Source organism: Phocoena sinus, chromosome 3 (assembly GCF_008692025.1).
Source record: "Phocoena sinus isolate mPhoSin1 chromosome 3, mPhoSin1.pri, whole genome shotgun sequence".
In the NCBI taxonomy this organism is placed as follows: Eukaryota; Metazoa; Chordata; class Mammalia; order Artiodactyla; family Phocoenidae; genus Phocoena; species Phocoena sinus.
The window spans coordinates 173,714,463-173,732,010 of NC_045765.1; the positions used below are offsets into that span (position 1 = coordinate 173,714,463).

At 54.8% G+C, this 17,548-nt stretch overlaps 1 protein-coding gene across 3 annotated transcripts; it reads right to left on the bottom strand.

Annotated features, from left to right (window-relative positions):
- Positions 1–3,171: 3,171 nt before the first annotated feature.
- On the bottom strand, positions 3,172–17,525 carry TRIP13 (thyroid hormone receptor interactor 13). 3 transcript variants are annotated; one of them, XR_004349435.1, is made up of 13 exons: positions 17,302–17,495; positions 16,352–16,517; positions 16,116–16,257; positions 15,367–15,422; positions 14,502–14,592; positions 13,183–13,255; positions 10,502–10,565; positions 9,622–9,708; positions 9,290–9,396; positions 7,449–7,602; positions 5,445–7,152; positions 4,382–4,451; positions 3,172–4,060 (listed from the first exon to the last, which is right to left on the bottom strand). XR_004349435.1 is itself a non-coding variant. In XM_032629108.1 (13 exons), the coding sequence occupies exons 1-13, from the start codon at positions 17,391–17,393 to the stop codon at positions 3,965–3,967; spliced, it is 1,299 nt and encodes a 432-aa protein (XP_032484999.1). In that variant the 5' UTR covers positions 17,394–17,525; the 3' UTR covers positions 3,172–3,964. The 3 variants fall into 3 exon arrangements, 2 of the variants coding, with proteins under 2 accessions (XP_032484999.1, XP_032484998.1); XM_032629108.1 differs by having other exon boundaries at positions 5,445–5,557; positions 16,128–16,257; positions 17,302–17,525; XM_032629107.1 differs by having other exon boundaries at positions 5,445–5,557.
- Between the last annotated feature and the right edge of the window lie 23 nt (positions 17,526–17,548).

The window sequence follows — 17,548 nt, forward strand, 5'->3', positions numbered from 1 at the left end:
GTTATACTTGTTTGCTTTAATTTTTAGAGTCCACATAAGTGATAACATTTGTCTTTCTCAAGTCATAAAAGATAAACCATATGATAGAGAAGAGTGTTTCCAGTTGTAAATAGTAACTCAGGTGAGAGAAAATGAAATGTTTTCAGTCAAAAATTGTAACTCAGGTAATAGGAAAGAAAACTTCCAGTTATAGATAACAATTCATAAGCTAGAGAAGAAGGTTTTGAGTCACAAATGAAGACTTATATTATAGAGAAAGAAAGGTTTCCAGTCATAAATAATCATTCAGGTGATACAGAAAGAAGGTTCCTAGTCAAAATAGAGAACTAAGGTGATAGAGCAAAGGTTTCTAGTCATAAATAAAACAGAAAAAGAAAGGTTTCCAATAATTAGTGATAGTTCAGGTGACAGAGGAAAAAGGTTTCACTCATAAATGAACTCAGGTGAGAGACAAGGAAGGTTGCCAGGCCTGAATGATGTCAGGTGATAAAGAGACAAGGTACCAGTCATCAGTTATGGAGAAAGAAGACTTTTCAGTCATAAATGATCAATCAGGAGAGAAAAAAACTTCAGTCATGAATGATAACTAGGCGATAGAGAAAGAAGGTTTCCAGTCATAAATGGTAACCAACATTATATAAAAAAAAAGGTTTCCATCACAAATGATAACTCGGATCACAGAAAAAGAAGACCGTCCATGGTCAATAAACCAGTGCACGCTTGGAAAAAAAAAAAAGAAGACCGTCCGTCACGGAGGTAACAGGGTCAAGAGAAGGAAATGTTCCAGCCTCATGTGATGACTCAGGTGATAGGACAGAAGACGTCCTGTCGTAAACGAGGGTTCGGGTGCCAGAGGAAGAAGGATAACAGTCACAAATGACAACTCAGGTGGCAAAACTGAAGGTTGTTGCTCTAAACTGGTAAAAAAGAAAAGTTTCCAAAAGGGAATGATAGCTCAGGTCATGGTGAAAGACGGTTTCCAGTCATAAGTGACAACACCGGGGGTAGAAAGAGATGACCTCCAGTCACAAATGCTAAATCAGGAGACAGATAAATACGGTCTCCAGCCCTAAGTGCTAACTACTGTGACACAGGGAGAAGTTTCTAGTCATAAATGGTCACTCAGGCAACGGAAAACCTTTCCAGTCATAAATCCCAAGTGGGGTGATGCAGAAAGAAGTTTCCTGATCATAAATCGTAACTCAGGTGGTCCAGACAGAAGACCGCTCGCCACAGAGGCACATCGAGCGACTGAGAAGGTAGTTTGCAGACACAGACAACCCAAGTGATACAGAAAGAAAGGATTCCCCTCAGAAGTGATGATTCTCTGAAAGAGAAAAGAACCTTCGCGTTGTGATGACGTCGGGGGATAGAGGAAGGTTTCCAGTCACAGAGGATGACGCAAGTGATAATGAAGAAGGTTTCCAGTCAGCAATAATAACTCGGGTGACAGGGGAAGAAACTGTCTTGTCATAAATTCTAACTGAGGTGACTGATAGAGGAGGAAGGTTTCCAATAAACAAATGCGAACCCAGATTATAGACAAAGAAGCTTTCAGGAACAAAGGATAACTCACATTAGAGAAGAAGGTTTCCAGTCAGAACAGATAAATCTGGAGATGATAGAGAGTAAAGGCTTCCATCCGTGACAGCTCAGGTGAGAGAGAAAGAAGGTTCCAGTTCTGAACGATCTAAGGTGACAGAGAACAAAATATTTCCCGTCCTGAACAGTAACCAGATGGTCGAGGGAGGAAGTTTGAGTCGGAAATCAGAACTCAGGGGATGGAAAACCCACCTCCCCATCACAACGGACACTTCAGCCCGAGGAGGCGGGCTGCCACCACGTTGCCATGGTGACAGGAGCCGCCGCCCTGGGGCACCGCTGAGGGCGGGAACCGCGGCCTCCACAGAAGGGCCTCCAGAGCGGGCAGGCGGAGCCGCCATGTCAGCTTGCCTGGGCCTTTATGCGAGGTGTCACCTCCAAGCCGGGTGGAGGGGCTGCGGCCACAGCGCCCTCAGCTCAGCGCCTGGCTCCTCGGTGGCGTGACCTTGAGAATCGCCCTCGCCATCCTTGATCCCCGTCGCCTCGTCCTCCAGGTCATCCTGCCGGGGAGTTCTGCTCCGTCCACCCCGTGTCCGCGGCCTCTCCTGCGGGGCGCCCCTCCCGGCTGAGGGGTCGGGCCGGAGCCCTTTGCGCCAGGCCGGGGGCTCAGGAGAGGCCTGGCCAGCGGGCGCCGTGTTCGGTGGGCTCACCGGCCCCCCCCCCCCCCACCCCCCCCCCCCCCCCCCCCCCCCCCCCCCCCCCCCCCCCCCCCCCCCCCCCCCCCCCCCCCCCCCCCCCCCCCCCCCCCCGGCACAGGAACCTGCCCCTAGGGGGTGGCCGCGCGGAACCCACCCTGGCCCCAGGGCCCGGCCACTCGTGTCTCGGGCTTCTTGCCGCGGCCCGGAACGTGCCCCACGACATCCTGCGCCCGGTGAGGCGCCCGGGGGAGGAGGCCAGAGAGCCTGAACAGGAGCGCGGGGCAAGCCTGGCCATCTCTGCTGACCGCTCTCGCCCCGCCCCGGGGCCCTGGCTGAACCCGGAGCCCCCGCTGTCCGTCCCGAGGAGCAGCGCTGACCCCTGGTGCCCAGAGGCGGTGGCGTCAGACATACCCGCGTTCTGGGAGAGGCCCCGCCGCCGCCCCCTCTCGGGGCTTCCCTCCCCCGCTGCCCCCGCGCTCCCAGCTGGACCACCTGGACGCTGGGCACTTCAGTAGCAACCCTGGAGCGTGGAGCACCCCCTCCCCTCTTCTGACCCCAGGGCCCACAGACACCACTTTCACCCGATTTCAGGGGTCTCGAGGAGACCACAGAGCCAGGCCCCGGCCCCAGGGCCGCAGTCGCTCTAGTCCTGGATCTGACCGGAGCCAAGCACAGCCGACGGCCCAGGGGCGGAAACTCGGGTCCTCCCACCCCCAGCCCAGCCCTGACCCTGGGCCTCCCCGGGGCAGCCCCGTGCAGACCATGCACCTTCACCTCAAGGCGTAAAACAGGCTGAAAGTCAAGTGATCGTGTGAGCGATTTTAAAATAAAACTCAAAGCATTTGACAGTGAAAAGAGAATCAAAATGAGAAAATTTTGGAAAAACAATTTTAACACTTAAGAAGTTCTGTGACAAAAGGTAACGTGTTTCTTTTAAAAGTGTATACGAAACACTAATATGAAATTTATTCTAGCATGAGGTGAAAGCAACAAACACGATATTCTGTGGGATACGTCAATTATTGGCCAATTTATTTTACACGTGTTAACATCAATCCGCATTTGGGCCGTGACTGACCGTGAAACGTCCCCGTAACGCCGGCCTGCACTGGGCACCAGGGAGGCTCGCCCCGCGTCAGCTTCTCCTCCCCGCAAGTGGAGCCTGGCTGCTCACTGAGAAGAGCACCTGCCCTGGAATTTTCTTCTCGATTTCTGTTAACAGAGGAACAGGTTTTTCTTATTCATCAGCCTCCAAATGTCCGCACTGAACAGAAAAAACTCACGGCAGGAGGAAACGCTGCCTTGCCTCGAGTGACGTGCACTTTTCTTTTAATGCTATGATTACATTCTTATTTAAGGCAATGTGGTTTCTGCTTCGCTTCTATAAAGCTTACTTAATCATCTTTCCTAAACAAATTTTGTCAGCATTTGGGCCCAGTCAACGGAGCCAGGCTAGAGCAAGGACATCTAGACGGTTCTTTACAAAGAGACACAGAGCTCAGATGATCGTCTTTTAAAACAGAGAAAACGACAGGCTGTTTGTCTTCTAACAAGCGTTTAAAAGTACGTAGATATAACACGCTTCTTGAACAACACCGGCTGTGGGTTTCTGGCCGGCAAGGCTCAGCCACGGGCTCGGAGATTCCCGGGGCGGCCGCTGCTGTGAGAGAAGCCTGTCGCCTCCTTGCTGTGTGCTCCCCGAGAACGCGGACGGGGATGTCAGGTCACACGCACGACGAGAGCTCTTTTCTGTCCTCAAACTGCTTGTCCACGGCCAGAGACAGGGCCTGGAGGAAGCCCTCGACGGTGATGGTGGGGGCCTGGAAAGACAGACAGCATTGTGAGTGTTCTCGTCCTCGGAGGGGCCACCGGCAGCACCCGCGCCCCCCACCCCCAGGGCACAAGCACCTCCTAGGTGGCAGGGGGGGCCTGCACGTGAGCTCTCGACGTGCCAGCGAGGGGTGAGCAGACACACCGGCCACCTCCCTCCCACGCCCCAGGAGCCCGTCGCTTTTAGAAACGTGAAATGAGGCAGACACCCCAATGGTGGCAAGTGGGACTCTCAGCGAGGCCACACCCTGCTGGACAGAGCGGGCGGCGGTGGAACAGGGCCCGGAGGCGGAGCTCGGCCGGGGACTCACCTGGACATACAGAGCGTGAGCCAGAAAAGGGAGTTTTCTCAGGACACGGCCGCTGAGGCCCTCACTCTTCCTGTGAACATAACCACACTCGGGGCGTCAACTCCACACGGACCGCTGCATGTTTCAGGACTAGACCCTGCACGTCCCTCCCCCAGAGCCCCTCGAGGGGGGCCAGGACAGGGTCCTGACGCCACCCACGGCCTCACAAGGAGCACAGTGAGGTGGGCACACGGCTGGCAACAAGGGCTCCCCCAGGAACCGGGCTGGTTCACGTCTTGGTGCATTTTTGCCCAAGTCTCTGAACTGCTCTCCTCTGCCCCACCTCAGCCACTTTAACTAAATCTCTCCAACAGGTAGTGGACGCCACCCCCAGGCCCCGCCAGCGCCACCAGCTGTGTCTGCAGTGCAACCCACCTAAGGGCGCCCGCAGCCTCCCTGATTTCTCTCCAGTTTATGGCAAATTCTAACTGTCCTTCAGGGCTCTGCTCCATTTCCCAGCTTCCCTTGATCACCAAGGCCATCTGAGAACTTGAAAGCGCTACCAGCCCTGGGCCCTTGAGCAGGCGTTGCCCACGATTCTCGATGCTCACGTGTTACGTTTCCCTTGGTGCCCAGGTAGCTGGACCACTTTCCTTTATTTCCCAAAGCACCAAGCCTAGCGCCTTAATTGTTTACCTGTTTAACTGTTTGCTTGTCAAAGCAAAAGCCTCCATTTTATTTTCTTGCCAATTTGTAAAAGTTTCCCAGACGTTGCTTAAGAAATCAGTAATGCGTCAGAGAGCCTTAACCTGAGTGTCTTTCCAGACACGAGGGCAGAACTTTGCTCATGGTCCGCTGTCACGTCTAGGAGGTAGGAGGGCAGCTGCCTTCCACTCTCCTGTCCAGGAGCCCAGGGTCAGGGAGGCCGGGGGGCTTCGGGCGCGCGTGCGATGCCTCGGGATCAAGCCCGTGCCGTCTGACCCCAAACTACAACCACGGCCGCCACAGGCGATTACGACGACCTCCCCACCAATCCCAAAGCAAACAGGCTTCTCTTGGTTACGAAGGCGAGGTCAGCGCTCACCGCGAAATCTCACTCAGGAGAAGGCTCAACTTGGACACGTTGTTCTCGATGAAGCCAATCATCTCCAGCTCGCGGAGGGTCAGCAGCTGCTGGCGAGGGTATACGATCTGACACTGTGGGGACACAGGCAGGGTCAGCAACAGGGACAGCACTCAGGCGGCAGGCACACTCCACGCCACATCTCAGAAAGGCCTGCACGGGCCCCAGGAAGCAGCTCTCTCACACAGCCCCTCTTCTTCTAACAAAGGCAAGAATACAGACAGCAAAACATGTCTCGGAAACCACAGCGCTCAGCCTCTTCTGCTCCTGTGGGCAAAACATGTCCTCAGCACGTGTCAGGTGGGGAGGAACTCAGAGGTGTTGAGTCCAGCCCGATATTCAGTTTTAACCACGCGTCACATCCCACAATGGACAGAGTTGGGCCCTGGAGCCGGACTTGGCCGGCCTTTCAAGGAGGGTCTCTGTTCACTGTTTTAAAACCAAGACTCTCATTTGGTGGAATGTCAGACAGCCTCTAACTGACCATGGACCCGGGTCCTAGAGCTCACCTCCCAGACCACGTGTCTGCACGTGGGACGCTCCTTCCCAAGCACCCGCGCTAAACTGTCAGGCTGCACGCTGCTGCTGCCACGCTGGCTGATTCAGAAGCCACGAGAGGAGAAAGGAGAGGTCTGGCTGCACGTTTGGGAGGGCGGGTGGGGGTCGTAGGTAAAACTAAGCAACAGGGTCTGTGCTGGGTGTGTTCTGACCTTCCCACCTGACTGCGTGATACTCCCTCAGGCTCCCGCGGCTTCCGCGGACCCCCCAGGGACCTGAGCCGTCCAGCAGGCTCCCAACAGCGCAGGGCCACAGTCGCGCGCCGACAGCCTTCAGGGCCGGCCAAACCGCCGCCACGTCGGAATGTCTTCATTTCCCATAAACCGTCTAGGACAACGACACCTGCTCCAGGCACTCGGCTCCCAGAAAACGTTCCGAACGCCTGGCGAAAACTCAGGGCGGCCCCTGGACTCGCAGCACGGCGCGACGCGGCACCCTGGAAAGGCCCCCGGGGGCCTCCAGCAGGACCCGCCACCACGCAGGCCCCTAAACGGCGGCACCACGTCGAAGCTCCACGCCCCCCCCACGCCCCCCCCCATGGCGCGGGAAAGCAGGAGGGCCCGGGACAGTGCACCCGGGGCGGAGACCAGCTCCCGTTCCCGTCACAGAGGCCGGGTCACCCTTGTGAGGATGCTGGGGCCCCCACTCCGTGGTGCAGGCAGTGGTCCCATCCCCCTGCCAGTTACAAGGATGCCAGCCTGGCGATCGCTGTAGAAATCCCTATTTGTTGGCTGGCTTGGTTTACCGCCCACGGGCACACGCGGGCCCTTAGATTGACTCGCGAGAGACAGACAGTGAACGTGAACACGCTCGCTGCCGCTGTGCTCGCGCTGACGGTAGAACCTGGGGCCGTGGACACTGCAGCCGACGACCTCCCTGTGAACTACGACCCCCAGTCCGGTGACCTCCCTGTGAACCACGACCACTACCGCTCTTCCTCTTTCAGGGGAGGAAATCGAGGCCCCGAGAGCAGGTCACTTGCAAAGGCCGTGAGGTGCGGGACGGGCCCCACACCCCTACTCACTCGGCACCTGCAGACGAGCAGATCAAGCCACCGTGATGACCAGCAGAACACTCGATCAGTGGCTGCGGTTCCGACTACTCGCTCAGCCTGCAGATACAACTGTAGCTTGCTTTCTTTTTTTTTTGGCCTCACCACGTGGCCCGTGGGATTTTAGCTCCCCGACCGGGGATCGAACCCTCACCCCATGCAGTGGAAACACGGACCCTTAACCACTGGACCACCAGGAAGTCCCCAACAACTGAAACTTTCAATCTCAGGAGATGACTGATGTCAGGTTGAGAGACCTCATTCTATACTGGAACCAGATACATTCAGCTACCTCAGCGGGTTAAGAAAACGTAAGAAATCTACTGGGTAGAAGAGAGAGAGAAAAACCAAGGCACCCTCATCAGCTCTTCGAGGCAGGAGAGGTAGATTCTGAAGATGGCTGCTGCGGAGGGCGGCCCAATGTACTGCCTGATGTCAGCTCTGTCCACAAAGGCCACGTCAATCCTCTCCGTGATGTTGGACGTGGTCAGGATCACCACGTTGGAGTGCCTGCGGACAGAGAGGTGAGGACCGGTCACCCCATACTGTAGGGACTCGACCACACCTGACCCCGACACGAGGAGCATCAGGACAGACAGTCACCAAGGTCCCGGGCATTCAGCCAGCGCCCTTCAGCCGGCTACACTCCCCCTCCGCACACCTGCCCGCGAGGCCTTCCGAAGCCCTGCGCCTTGAGCTCCTGCCTGACCCCCAACTCCTGCCAGGTTCTCCTGGCTGCAACACAGCAGACCCTCCCCGGGCCGTGTGCCCCGGTCGCTCCCCTCCCTCCCGGAAAGCTGTCCCGGGCCCCTGCTTGACATCCCCCTGCCTTTCACCCACGGCGAACCCCTCACCTCTGCGTGCGCCTGAGCCCCCAGCACCCACACTCCTGCGTGCCTGGGCACGGCCATACAAAGGTACACAGCCCTCTGCAGGGTGAGCAGGGTGAGCCCGAGGCGGGGCGGGCACACGGGCCAGGAGGCTGGTGAGCCCAGGCTGCACGGAGGGCACACACACGCCGCTGGGACCCTCGTCCGGGGCTCGGGCTTTTCACAAATGGTCAGACCCGCACAGAGGCAGCGTGAGGTGAGTGGCGTGAGAGACAAACCAGAGCCCCAGTCTCCACTCCTCCCGGAGTGACGCGGGTGGTCCGGGGGCCCCATCTTCTGCCTTGAGCAGTGGGTGCGCAGCAAGGCCATCAGTGCAATGGGAACCGCGGGGAGTTGGGGTTTCTGGGGCCGAACGAGGGCGGGGACCGTGTGGACGTACAGGTCTTCGATGGAGACTCACCCACCAGATCCGCGAGCAGGGTGGGAGTGCAGGCCCTCCCCCGCCCAGAGATGCCGGGGAGACACCGGCAGCAGAAACGGAGAGGTCGGGAGAGCGGAGAGAGGTAGGGGCCCCGGGGGCTGAATGCCGCGGATGGTTCCACACTGAGCGCTGGGGTGGACGCGGGGGGCAGTGGCAGGGGGAGAAACCAGACCGAAGAGTGGGGCGGTGGGGTGAGGGGGCAGAGACAAGAGGGTCTACACCTCACACGAAGTTCGCCTGCAGGACAAGCAAGGGACGTCTGCCGCTGACCCCAGGAGACAATGAGGATGTTCTCCGCCGTGAAGAACACTGAGACGGCAGGGTAAAGTCCGACACAGCGCAGTGCGGCTCACGGCAACCCCACCCAGCAGAACCCCCTCCTGAGCGCGGCACATGGAGGGCAACGGGGGAACCCCAAGGGGCTGGCGGGAGCCCGCACAGGGCAGACGGGGCTTCTCGTGAGTCAGGAGCCGCCCCCCAGAGCTGGACCGGCTTTGGGCACACTGGCCACAGGCCTGAGCCGCAGGACTGGGCTGCGGACACACGAACCCCCGGCGAAGGGCGAGCAGCTGGCGCCCCACCTGCCCAGTGCCGGCCCTTCAACGGCCACCGACACCGGGTCCTGCTGGCACTGACTCAGACACCACATTTATGCTTCTCTGCAGGGCACACATCCTCCCCATGCCGAGGTTTGTTTTGTATTTTTAATACTTTAATAAAGCAAAAAATACTTAATTTCTAAAACGTGCATTTAGCACAAGCTGCCTCAAATGTGGAGAAGACAGAGCCCACGCTCAATGTCAGATGCGTTCTTAGCTAGAAAAGCTGGGAGTAAGGCTGAGCGGTGTCCGTGCTTCTCAGGCAAGCCCGCTGGGCACAGCGTTACCTTTTGATCTGATCGATCTGGGTCAACACGGCGTTGACCACGCGGATGGCATCCGAAGGCTCGGCACCCGCCCTGCAGGCGTTGCGGGAAGCCGTTAGGCTCTCCACCTGTAGGGACGGAGCAACGGGGTGCTGTCAGCCGAGCAGACGCAGGTGTGGGCATGCGCACGTGCACCGTGAGCCTGATGAGAGGGGTGCCCAAGGGGCGAGGACTGCGGGACACGGAGCCCGCGGAGGCTGGACCCGTGCGGGGCTGGCGGCGCCCCAGCGATTTACGAGGCCGCTAGTCTTGAGCCTCGTGCGGTCACAGGTTTAAAGTCTGAACACACGTACCTCGTCAATCAGCACAAACACCAGAGCATCTTTGTCATCAATTAAGTCCTGAATCTTCTGGAACATCCTAGTTACCAGCTTGCCACTCTGGAAGCAAAACACTCTTTATTATCCACTTGCACTCATCAAGCTGCCTGGTGCGCACGTGTCCACTGTCCCCACCTGGCTTCGCTCTGACCCCAGGTGGCCGCACAAGCCCACCGTCTCCTGACGGCCCCTCGGAAAACTCCCTGAACCAGAGGAGCCAGTCTGCAGAGAACCCAGATGTCCTCCCTCCTGGCTTCGCGGGCCAGGGATGCATGGCTCAGGGGACTCGCACCTTGGCCCACCTGTCTTTCCTCCTTTCCCTTCCTGGTTGTCCTCATGACCAGGACAGCCTGGGTCTCGCGTGCAAACCGGCCCGGTGCACCCCTTATGGGCACTCCCTGTCCCCACTCACCACCCACCAGGGGGACCTCCTGACAGGTGCCTGAGGCAGAGCCTTTCAGAGGTGAGGGGCACCTGTGACATCCCCTGGTTGGAGTCCCTCAGTTCACAGGTGGTGAACGAGGCTCAAGCCCCCAGAACACGCTCAGCTGAGGGGTGCCGCCCGTTAGAAGGCAGACCCCTCCCTCCTAAGGTTACACTGAACTTCCTGTCCCACCCAGTCAGAGGTCTGGATGTGACGGGCAGAGGGTCCTCTCAGGCCTCACACTATTTCCAAGTTACCGCTGAGCTCTGGAAGTCTTCTCTGACCACAAAGTCAGCCCCTTGTTCACTTTCCCATTTCACCTCTTTCTCTCCTAAAGCTTTTGGAGGAGAAAGTTTGCCTAACCTACCGGACAGCTTCTCAACTGCATGGCTGACAATCCAGGGAACTGGAGTTAGTACTGACACTTACTTCTGAAAACCACTTAGAGAAGAGGCTGTGGCTGTTTATCTCAATTAACTGGCCATACCGGTACCTAAGACAGGAAAAAAAGAGTCACAGCGTTGTTACAGACCAGTCCGGCAGCCTCCTCTGCAGCAGCCACCTCCACCTCGTTAATGCACCATCTCTCAAACGCCCAGCAGGTTGAGAATGGCTACTTTGTTAAATCATTACAGCCACTGACACGGGATTGGGCTACCTCGCAAGCTAAATACCAAAAATCATGAAAAATCTAACAAGGCGCATCAACGTCAATAGTTCTAGATGGAGCAAATTAAGTTTCTCGAACTGAACAGTACCTTCATTTGAATTAAAGCAAGATAAAATCCCTCTCATTTTAAATCTACTTATAATTTACGCTTCCATATTGGAAAAGCATTACCTGCAGTAACACAGCAAAGAAATCAAAACACGGGCATGACAAATGTTTTGGCCAGAGCGGAACATTTTGTCCTCCTTCCACAAAACCGTAAAGAATGTGACAATTTGTTTTCCGGCACAAAATCACTTCCTGCAAAGCTAGAGCCCTGGAAAGCTCAAAAGGGAAACTGAACACACACTGACTGAAGTCCAGCACTAACACCCGTCCACCAAGGAGGTGGCAAGAGACTGGATGCACTTGGTTCTGACTAAAATCGAACAGGAAACAGGCCCGAGAAAAGCTAACTCCCAGGTCCTCTTCACAGTTTCTTTCAGGTCAAAAGTCCACAGAAGAAAAAGAATTACTTTTAAAAAGTATCATTAATTTTCCAGTTGAAAAAGACCATTTACTAATTCTGTTTAACAAAATAGGAGAAGGGGGAGACAGACAACCTAATGATCCAGTTGACTATTAAACAAAATTAATTATAAAGCATTTTGATTATTAAGTGAAGTGGGCGAAAAAGACTTGCTAAGGTTTCTTTCTGCCAGAAAATTAGTACAGATTTCCAGATCTTTGTATTGGAAAAGTCCCATTTCTTGTAATAACACCTCCCCCTCTGGTGGCTTAGGAAACCGCCCTTAAGAGGTCTTCAAAACACAGATGCATTTCACTGTATAAAGCCCAAGGCCAAGTTACTAAACGTAAAAAAAAGGGTTGAAATAAAGCAATTTCCCTACTTATAAGACATTTTTGAAAGCAAAACAGATTTCAAAGTAAATCTCACAGGGTTTCCTCTTCTAGTCATACTGGATCAACAGGGGTCATATTTACCTCCTGCCTTAACCAACTGGAAAACCAGGCAGAACAAATGAAACAATGCCTGTGACAGGCACTGGACAACAGCTCCGGAGGACTGTGACCTGAGAGGACGGCAACGGGGCGAGCGCGACCGCCCTGACTTCCCGCCTGGCGCACCTTCCAACAGTGACCGTGGGGGGGACCCAAGAAGAGTGGCCATCAGGCTGAGTCGAAGAGACAGAGGCCAGAGTTCAGGGAGCCTGAGGTGTCTGGAGGCTACAGAGCAGGGTTCCAGAGAGGAGGGGGATACACAGGAATAAAGCTCCAGAAACCATCACGGGGCCCTGGAGTCTTTCCTGGGTAGGTGGTGTGTCTGAGTAGGGAAACCTCGGCGCTCATAGGCCGGGAGCGTTCAAGGCCCCAACAGCCAAGGTGCAGAGTACTCGCTGCTCATTCAGGGGCTCAACGGAGACCCGAGAAGGGCCCCACCTGAGGGTTAAGCCTAGATCACATCAAGACCCCTCTCGAACACAGCTTAAAAAGAGACCTCAAAAGGATCACACCAAAGACAAGTACACAAACGCCTGCCAGAACAAAACCCAGCAGTCGTTAAAGACAGAGCACAGAATCCAGATGCTTGAAATCATAACGTCCGCATTCAATCAAAAATTACCTGACACGCCAAGAAGCAGAAACATGCGTCCTGCAACCAGAGCCAGATGATAATGACAATGGACTTGGTAGACAGAGCATAAGACAGCTATCATACACTTACCCAAGGATTTACCGAGAACACAATGGGACGAGAAATACAAGTATAAAAGGAACCAAACAGAATCTCCAAAGAAAAATACACCATCAGAAATGAAAATTCCACTGACAGATCGTACACTGCAGAAAACTACCTAAAATGAAACACAGACAGAAAATTTTTAAAGCCTGAAAAACACATAAGAGCACATCAGTGGCCTGTGGGACAGTATCAGGCAGTGTAACGTGTAAACAAATGCAGAGAGCAGGCAATTGGTTGAAAAGATAACAGCCAGATATTCCCTAAATGTGATACAACTATAAACCCCAAAACTGACAAAACTCAAGGAAGACACACCCAGCGCTAGGCTTGGACAGTCCTCCCAGCAAGCGACAGAACAGCAGACAGACGATCAGCACGGACACCAAGCGTCCTGAGCTAACATACATGCAACAGTCGACCCAACAAGAACAGAAACACGTTCTGCGTGCACGTGGGGGGGCGGTCACTAGGAGAGACCACGTGCTGGTCATAAAGCAAGTCTCAACACGTTTAAAAAGCCTGGAATCATAACTCAAGACAACGCTGAGTACAGAGGAAGTCATTAATTTACATTGAAAGACAGAGACCTACTCTTCATGCAAATGATTTAAAAATAAAAACAGTTTTCCGTTGTTATAACTGAAAACCCAGCAAACCCACTTCTGTGGCTCTCCTCCCTCAAATTACCGAAGTTACCTGCTTGAGAGTCTGATGGTCAATTTCTGTGCTAAAGCTTTACATAGGGATGTTTTTCCAGTTCCTGGAGGACCTGTAACAAAATGCAAGCAAATATGTTTTTAAGTTAGTGCTGTAAGAAATTTCTTAAACGACAGTAGTTGCATTATCCACAGGATATAAGATAACGAACAGGCTTCAATGCTACGAACGTTATTACCCCAAGTACTGCTTATGAACTTACAAAGAAATCTCCTAGCGGTGTAAATGCTACAAGACATCACCAAGTATGCCTCCTGGCCCACAGTCCGCTCCACGTTCCTTTGTCCACATCTTCACTGACATCCTCCTCATCCCCACACATCCTCTACGAAATCCACCTTTCAAAAGTCAAACACACCTTTCCTGGTAGCCGTCAGGACCCTTCTGAAGGCACTGACGTTTGCTCTTTCTGAAGCCCACGGAACCACCATCTTCCACTCCAGGTACCTGGACGTGGGCCCGAACCCCACGCTACACAGGGAGAGCCGTAAGGCGAGGGCTGGTGCCCTGAGTGTGTGTCACTTAGCACAGCGTTTTGCAGGAACTCTGAGGTAACTGATGTGGAAGCATGAACCCATCCAACAGAAAATGCTGACACGTTCAACTCTGATTTTCTGCATTTTCCATAGTCTAAGAGTAAACACACAAGCAATTCTAAATGCAAGTAACGTACTGCACTAATTAAAACGCCTCTGGATCGCCTACACTGAGCCTGGCATTAAGCCAATCTGCCAGAATATATGCTGTTTAAGGAACTTTGTTTTCTTAAAGTCGTATACGAGCCTACAATCTTTACTGTATAAAGAGACTAACCAGCCTTTTAATTATAGCTCCTACTTCACTATAACTGGGGTTTTCTCTCGATGTTTTTCTCTCCAGGGACATTAAGAAAGGAAACCCAGTACTCTCCTCCAAGAACTAGGCAGAGTCCTGTAGAGTGTGGCTTTTGCAGTTTACTAGCCATCAAGGGACGCTCCAAGGACACTATGAAGAAATACGAGGCAACTGCTATCCTAAGGAGTCCACGATCAATCGGAAAATAAGGCAGTTACGTGCAAAGTTTAATAATAGTATAAAAAGTCACAAGGCGTAATCAGGTGGCTGCCAAATGAAGGGTCAAGTGACCAAAGCCCAGACAGTGTGAGCCCGACTGGCTTCACAGAGGAGGATGTTCTAGGACAACTCTGCCCCCCAAGAAAAGAGGAGCTGCAACTCCTCGCAGAAGGACAAAGCCACAAGCAAAAGCCTGATTTCGCACAGTTGATCTCGTCACACAAACAAGAGCTGTGATGCTCTACCGTGAAGCAGGACCACCCGGTTCCAGGTGATGAGGGTGCTGTCGACATTCTTGTCTGAAAACAGTAAAGTTGTCATCACGTAGTCAAGGAGCTGCGTGGAGAAAGGGAAAGTACAGGTGAAGTCCCCAGCAAGGCAAAGGTTCCGCTGAACGTGCCCTAAGCGAGTAGAGCGACGGGAGTCTTCAGAGACCGCCACGGCCAGACACCTGCCACACACCTACAGGCTTTCAACTCGGACGGTAACTTGAGACATGAGAGGACAAGCGCTGGCGGTTACCGTTTTAAGGATAAACGGTGAACACGAAGATCACTTTTATTGAAAATGCCAACGACACGCAAAACTACTGAGGGACACGCCAAGTAAGAGTGAGCTCCTTCCTCTGGGACACAGCAGTGGACCAGCACACGGCACATTCACTGAAAGAACAGCCAGGGCTCTGCGGTCCACTGTGGCTGCCTGGAGGAGCCTGGGGCGATGAGGGGCGGTGGGGACAGACCCCTAGTGTCCCCCCAGTGTGCAGGACTCTTCCCCTTGAAGGCGGTTCAGACCTGCCCACCTGCTCGGTCTGCCCCTCAGCACTGCCTCCTCAGCCCACGGGAGTGACCATGTGCACGTGCTTGGTCACACCGAGCGTGTGACCCAGTGCAAGTGGTCTTCACCCTCCCAGCGCTCCCCCTCCTCCCAAGGGGAACTCCCCAGAGGGCAGCTCCACTCAGGAGCAATCCCACAGGACAGAAATCTAGGACATGGGCTGCTGGTAGGCAGTGTTCACAAAGCCCATCTGAGCTAAGGAGTGCTAGAGAGCGACACAGTAACGATTCTACTTCAAATAATGGGGTCTTTTGGGAAAAACGCACAACTCACGTGAGATTTGATTTCCACATCATACACCAGGCTGTCCCAAAGCCCATGGAATTCAGCTGAGAGAATAAAACAAAAACCTAATTTTAGGAAAGGAAGCCTTGCACCTACTGGTTAGGTCTGCCCTGAGCCACTGATGCCCTCCGCTGCTCCACAAGCGGTAAGCTAAAATCCTGGTGACAGGGAAGCTAAACTTTTAAAATTGTTCTTAAAATTAAAGATGCTGAATAAGTGGCAGTCGCACGTGGCTTTGGATAAATAATTAACCTCTTTGTCGTATTATTCTGCACACCTGTCTTTGTGGACCTATGCTCGGATACAAGCACAGACCCTGAACCCACCACTCTCCCCACAAGCCGACATTCCAGCAGGGCTGAGCGGCGGGTCTATTCCAGTCGTTAGGACATCAAGCCTAACCCGGATTAGCAGCAGGATTCTGCCTGCTAGACCCCATCGGCAAAGTTCACGGGGGAGCATCGAGAAGGCAGGAGAAAGCAGTGGTCCAGCAAGACTGACCAACTGGGCAGGAAAGCAGAGCACCAGTGTAATTCTCAGTTAGCACTGTCTTTGACGGACCCATCCAAATAGGTTCATACTGGAAGTCTCTACCTTTCTCTGTCGTGATATACTTTCTATTTCATAACAGATACAACATTCTAAAATTCTACACAGCGGACAAAATCTCCTTGATAAGCCCAAGGCGTGTGCCATCCTCCGACCTCCCATTCTTGGCACGCTCTGCCTACTGTTACCGTCACGGGTACCTGCAGGCAGCACCCAATGGTTTGCCGCAATTATGTTTTCTGTCTCTTCCTCCAAATTTTCACTGCTGGGGCCATCTTCATTCAGCTGGAAGATGTGAAGTGCAATAGTGCACACGCTCAAATCTATGGGCTGCGACGAGAAGGAAACATCAAATAAATCTACACAACACACTCTCAGAACAGCAAGTGCACGTTCACGGGGCCGCTGAGAATTAGCGAGTTACCTGTGGACCTTTAGCCTTTAATTCCGTGTCAACAATGGACACAGACTGCACGTTTCTGGCCAGAAAAGGCTCGTCAAACTCAGTCCACGTGTAATCGCCAAACACAATGTTGTGTCTGGTGAGGAGCTTCCTAACACTCAGCTTTAGATCTTCTCTTTTTGCAGTGCTAGGGAAACAAACAAAACATGTAAATCAGGTCTGAGTTAAAAACCAACATTTTAACAGTAAGTGATTTAAAAAAAAAAAAAAAAAGCAGTGAAGAGGGCAGGCGGGAGGGCCTGCCTGGGGAGCAGACCTGCGCGGACTCCTCGTGACCTGGGGAAGCCGCCCAAGGGCTCTGTGCCCCAGGTCCCCATCCGAAGAAGGGGCGACGGCAAGAGTCGGTGCCACCCTGGGCTCCTGGAGGTCAGTCACTACGCTGGAGCTGTGCTGGATAATGCGAGGCCCAACGTGAAGCCCGCAAAGCGCAGCCGCAGTGACACGTCTGTGATTAGCGGAGACTGGAAGCCCCACAGCTACGGCGGCAGGCGACGAGGCCGTGAGCTGCGGTCCCCCTTCAGCCCCCTGCCCGCTGCTTCCCAGACCTCGCAGGCCCTTCGGCTGCCCCTAGAGCCTCCCCCCTCGCCGCCGCCCGCCGGGGCCCGTCACCCGCCACCGGCACCCCCGGCCCCTCCCCGCCCACCTAGGCCAGACAGGGTTCGCCGGGGATCGGGACTGCGGGCGAGGGTGCGGGGTCAGGGCCGTTTCCCCAGACTCGGAGCTCCTGCGACCGGCAGTTCCAGAGCCCGGCGTTCCCTGGCTCGGCCGGGGCCGGGCCGGAGTCCGCCTCGGGATCGGAGTCGGCTCCTGTCAAGGCGGGATCTGGTCGGGGTCAGGCTCGGGGGGGGCGGGTCGAGGTCGGGTGTTGTCAGGTCTGGGTTGCGCCGCGGTCGGCTCGGGGCCCGGCTCACCTGCCGCTCCGCTGGTGGACCTCCACATGGACGGTCGGCGCCTCGGCCACGCAGGGCAGCGCCTGCTTCAGGTCGCCCACGGCCTCGTCCATGGCGCCGCCGCCGAGAGCCGAGAGGACTGGACCGGACCGCGGCCGCCGCCGCCCCTCGCCCCGCGCCGCCGCCACCGCCGCAGCCTCAGCCCTCCGCCGCGCCCGCGCTTCGAACTTGCCGCGCGCAGCGTCCCGCCCCCTGACCCGGAAGCGCC

Coding starts and splice junctions, on each gene's coding strand:
- TRIP13 (XM_032629107.1), bottom strand. CDS start 17,393: ATGGACGAGGCCGTGGGCGACCTGAAGCAGGCGCTGCCCTGCGTGGCC. Junction 16,518..17,301: donor GTCCACCAGCGGAGCGGCAG/GTGAGCCGGGCC, acceptor TTGTTTCCCTAG/CACTGCAAAAAGAGAAGATC. Junction 15,423..16,115: donor GCCTGCAGGTACCCGTGACG/GTAACAGTAGGC, acceptor TTATTCTCTCAG/CTGAATTCCATGGGCTTTGG.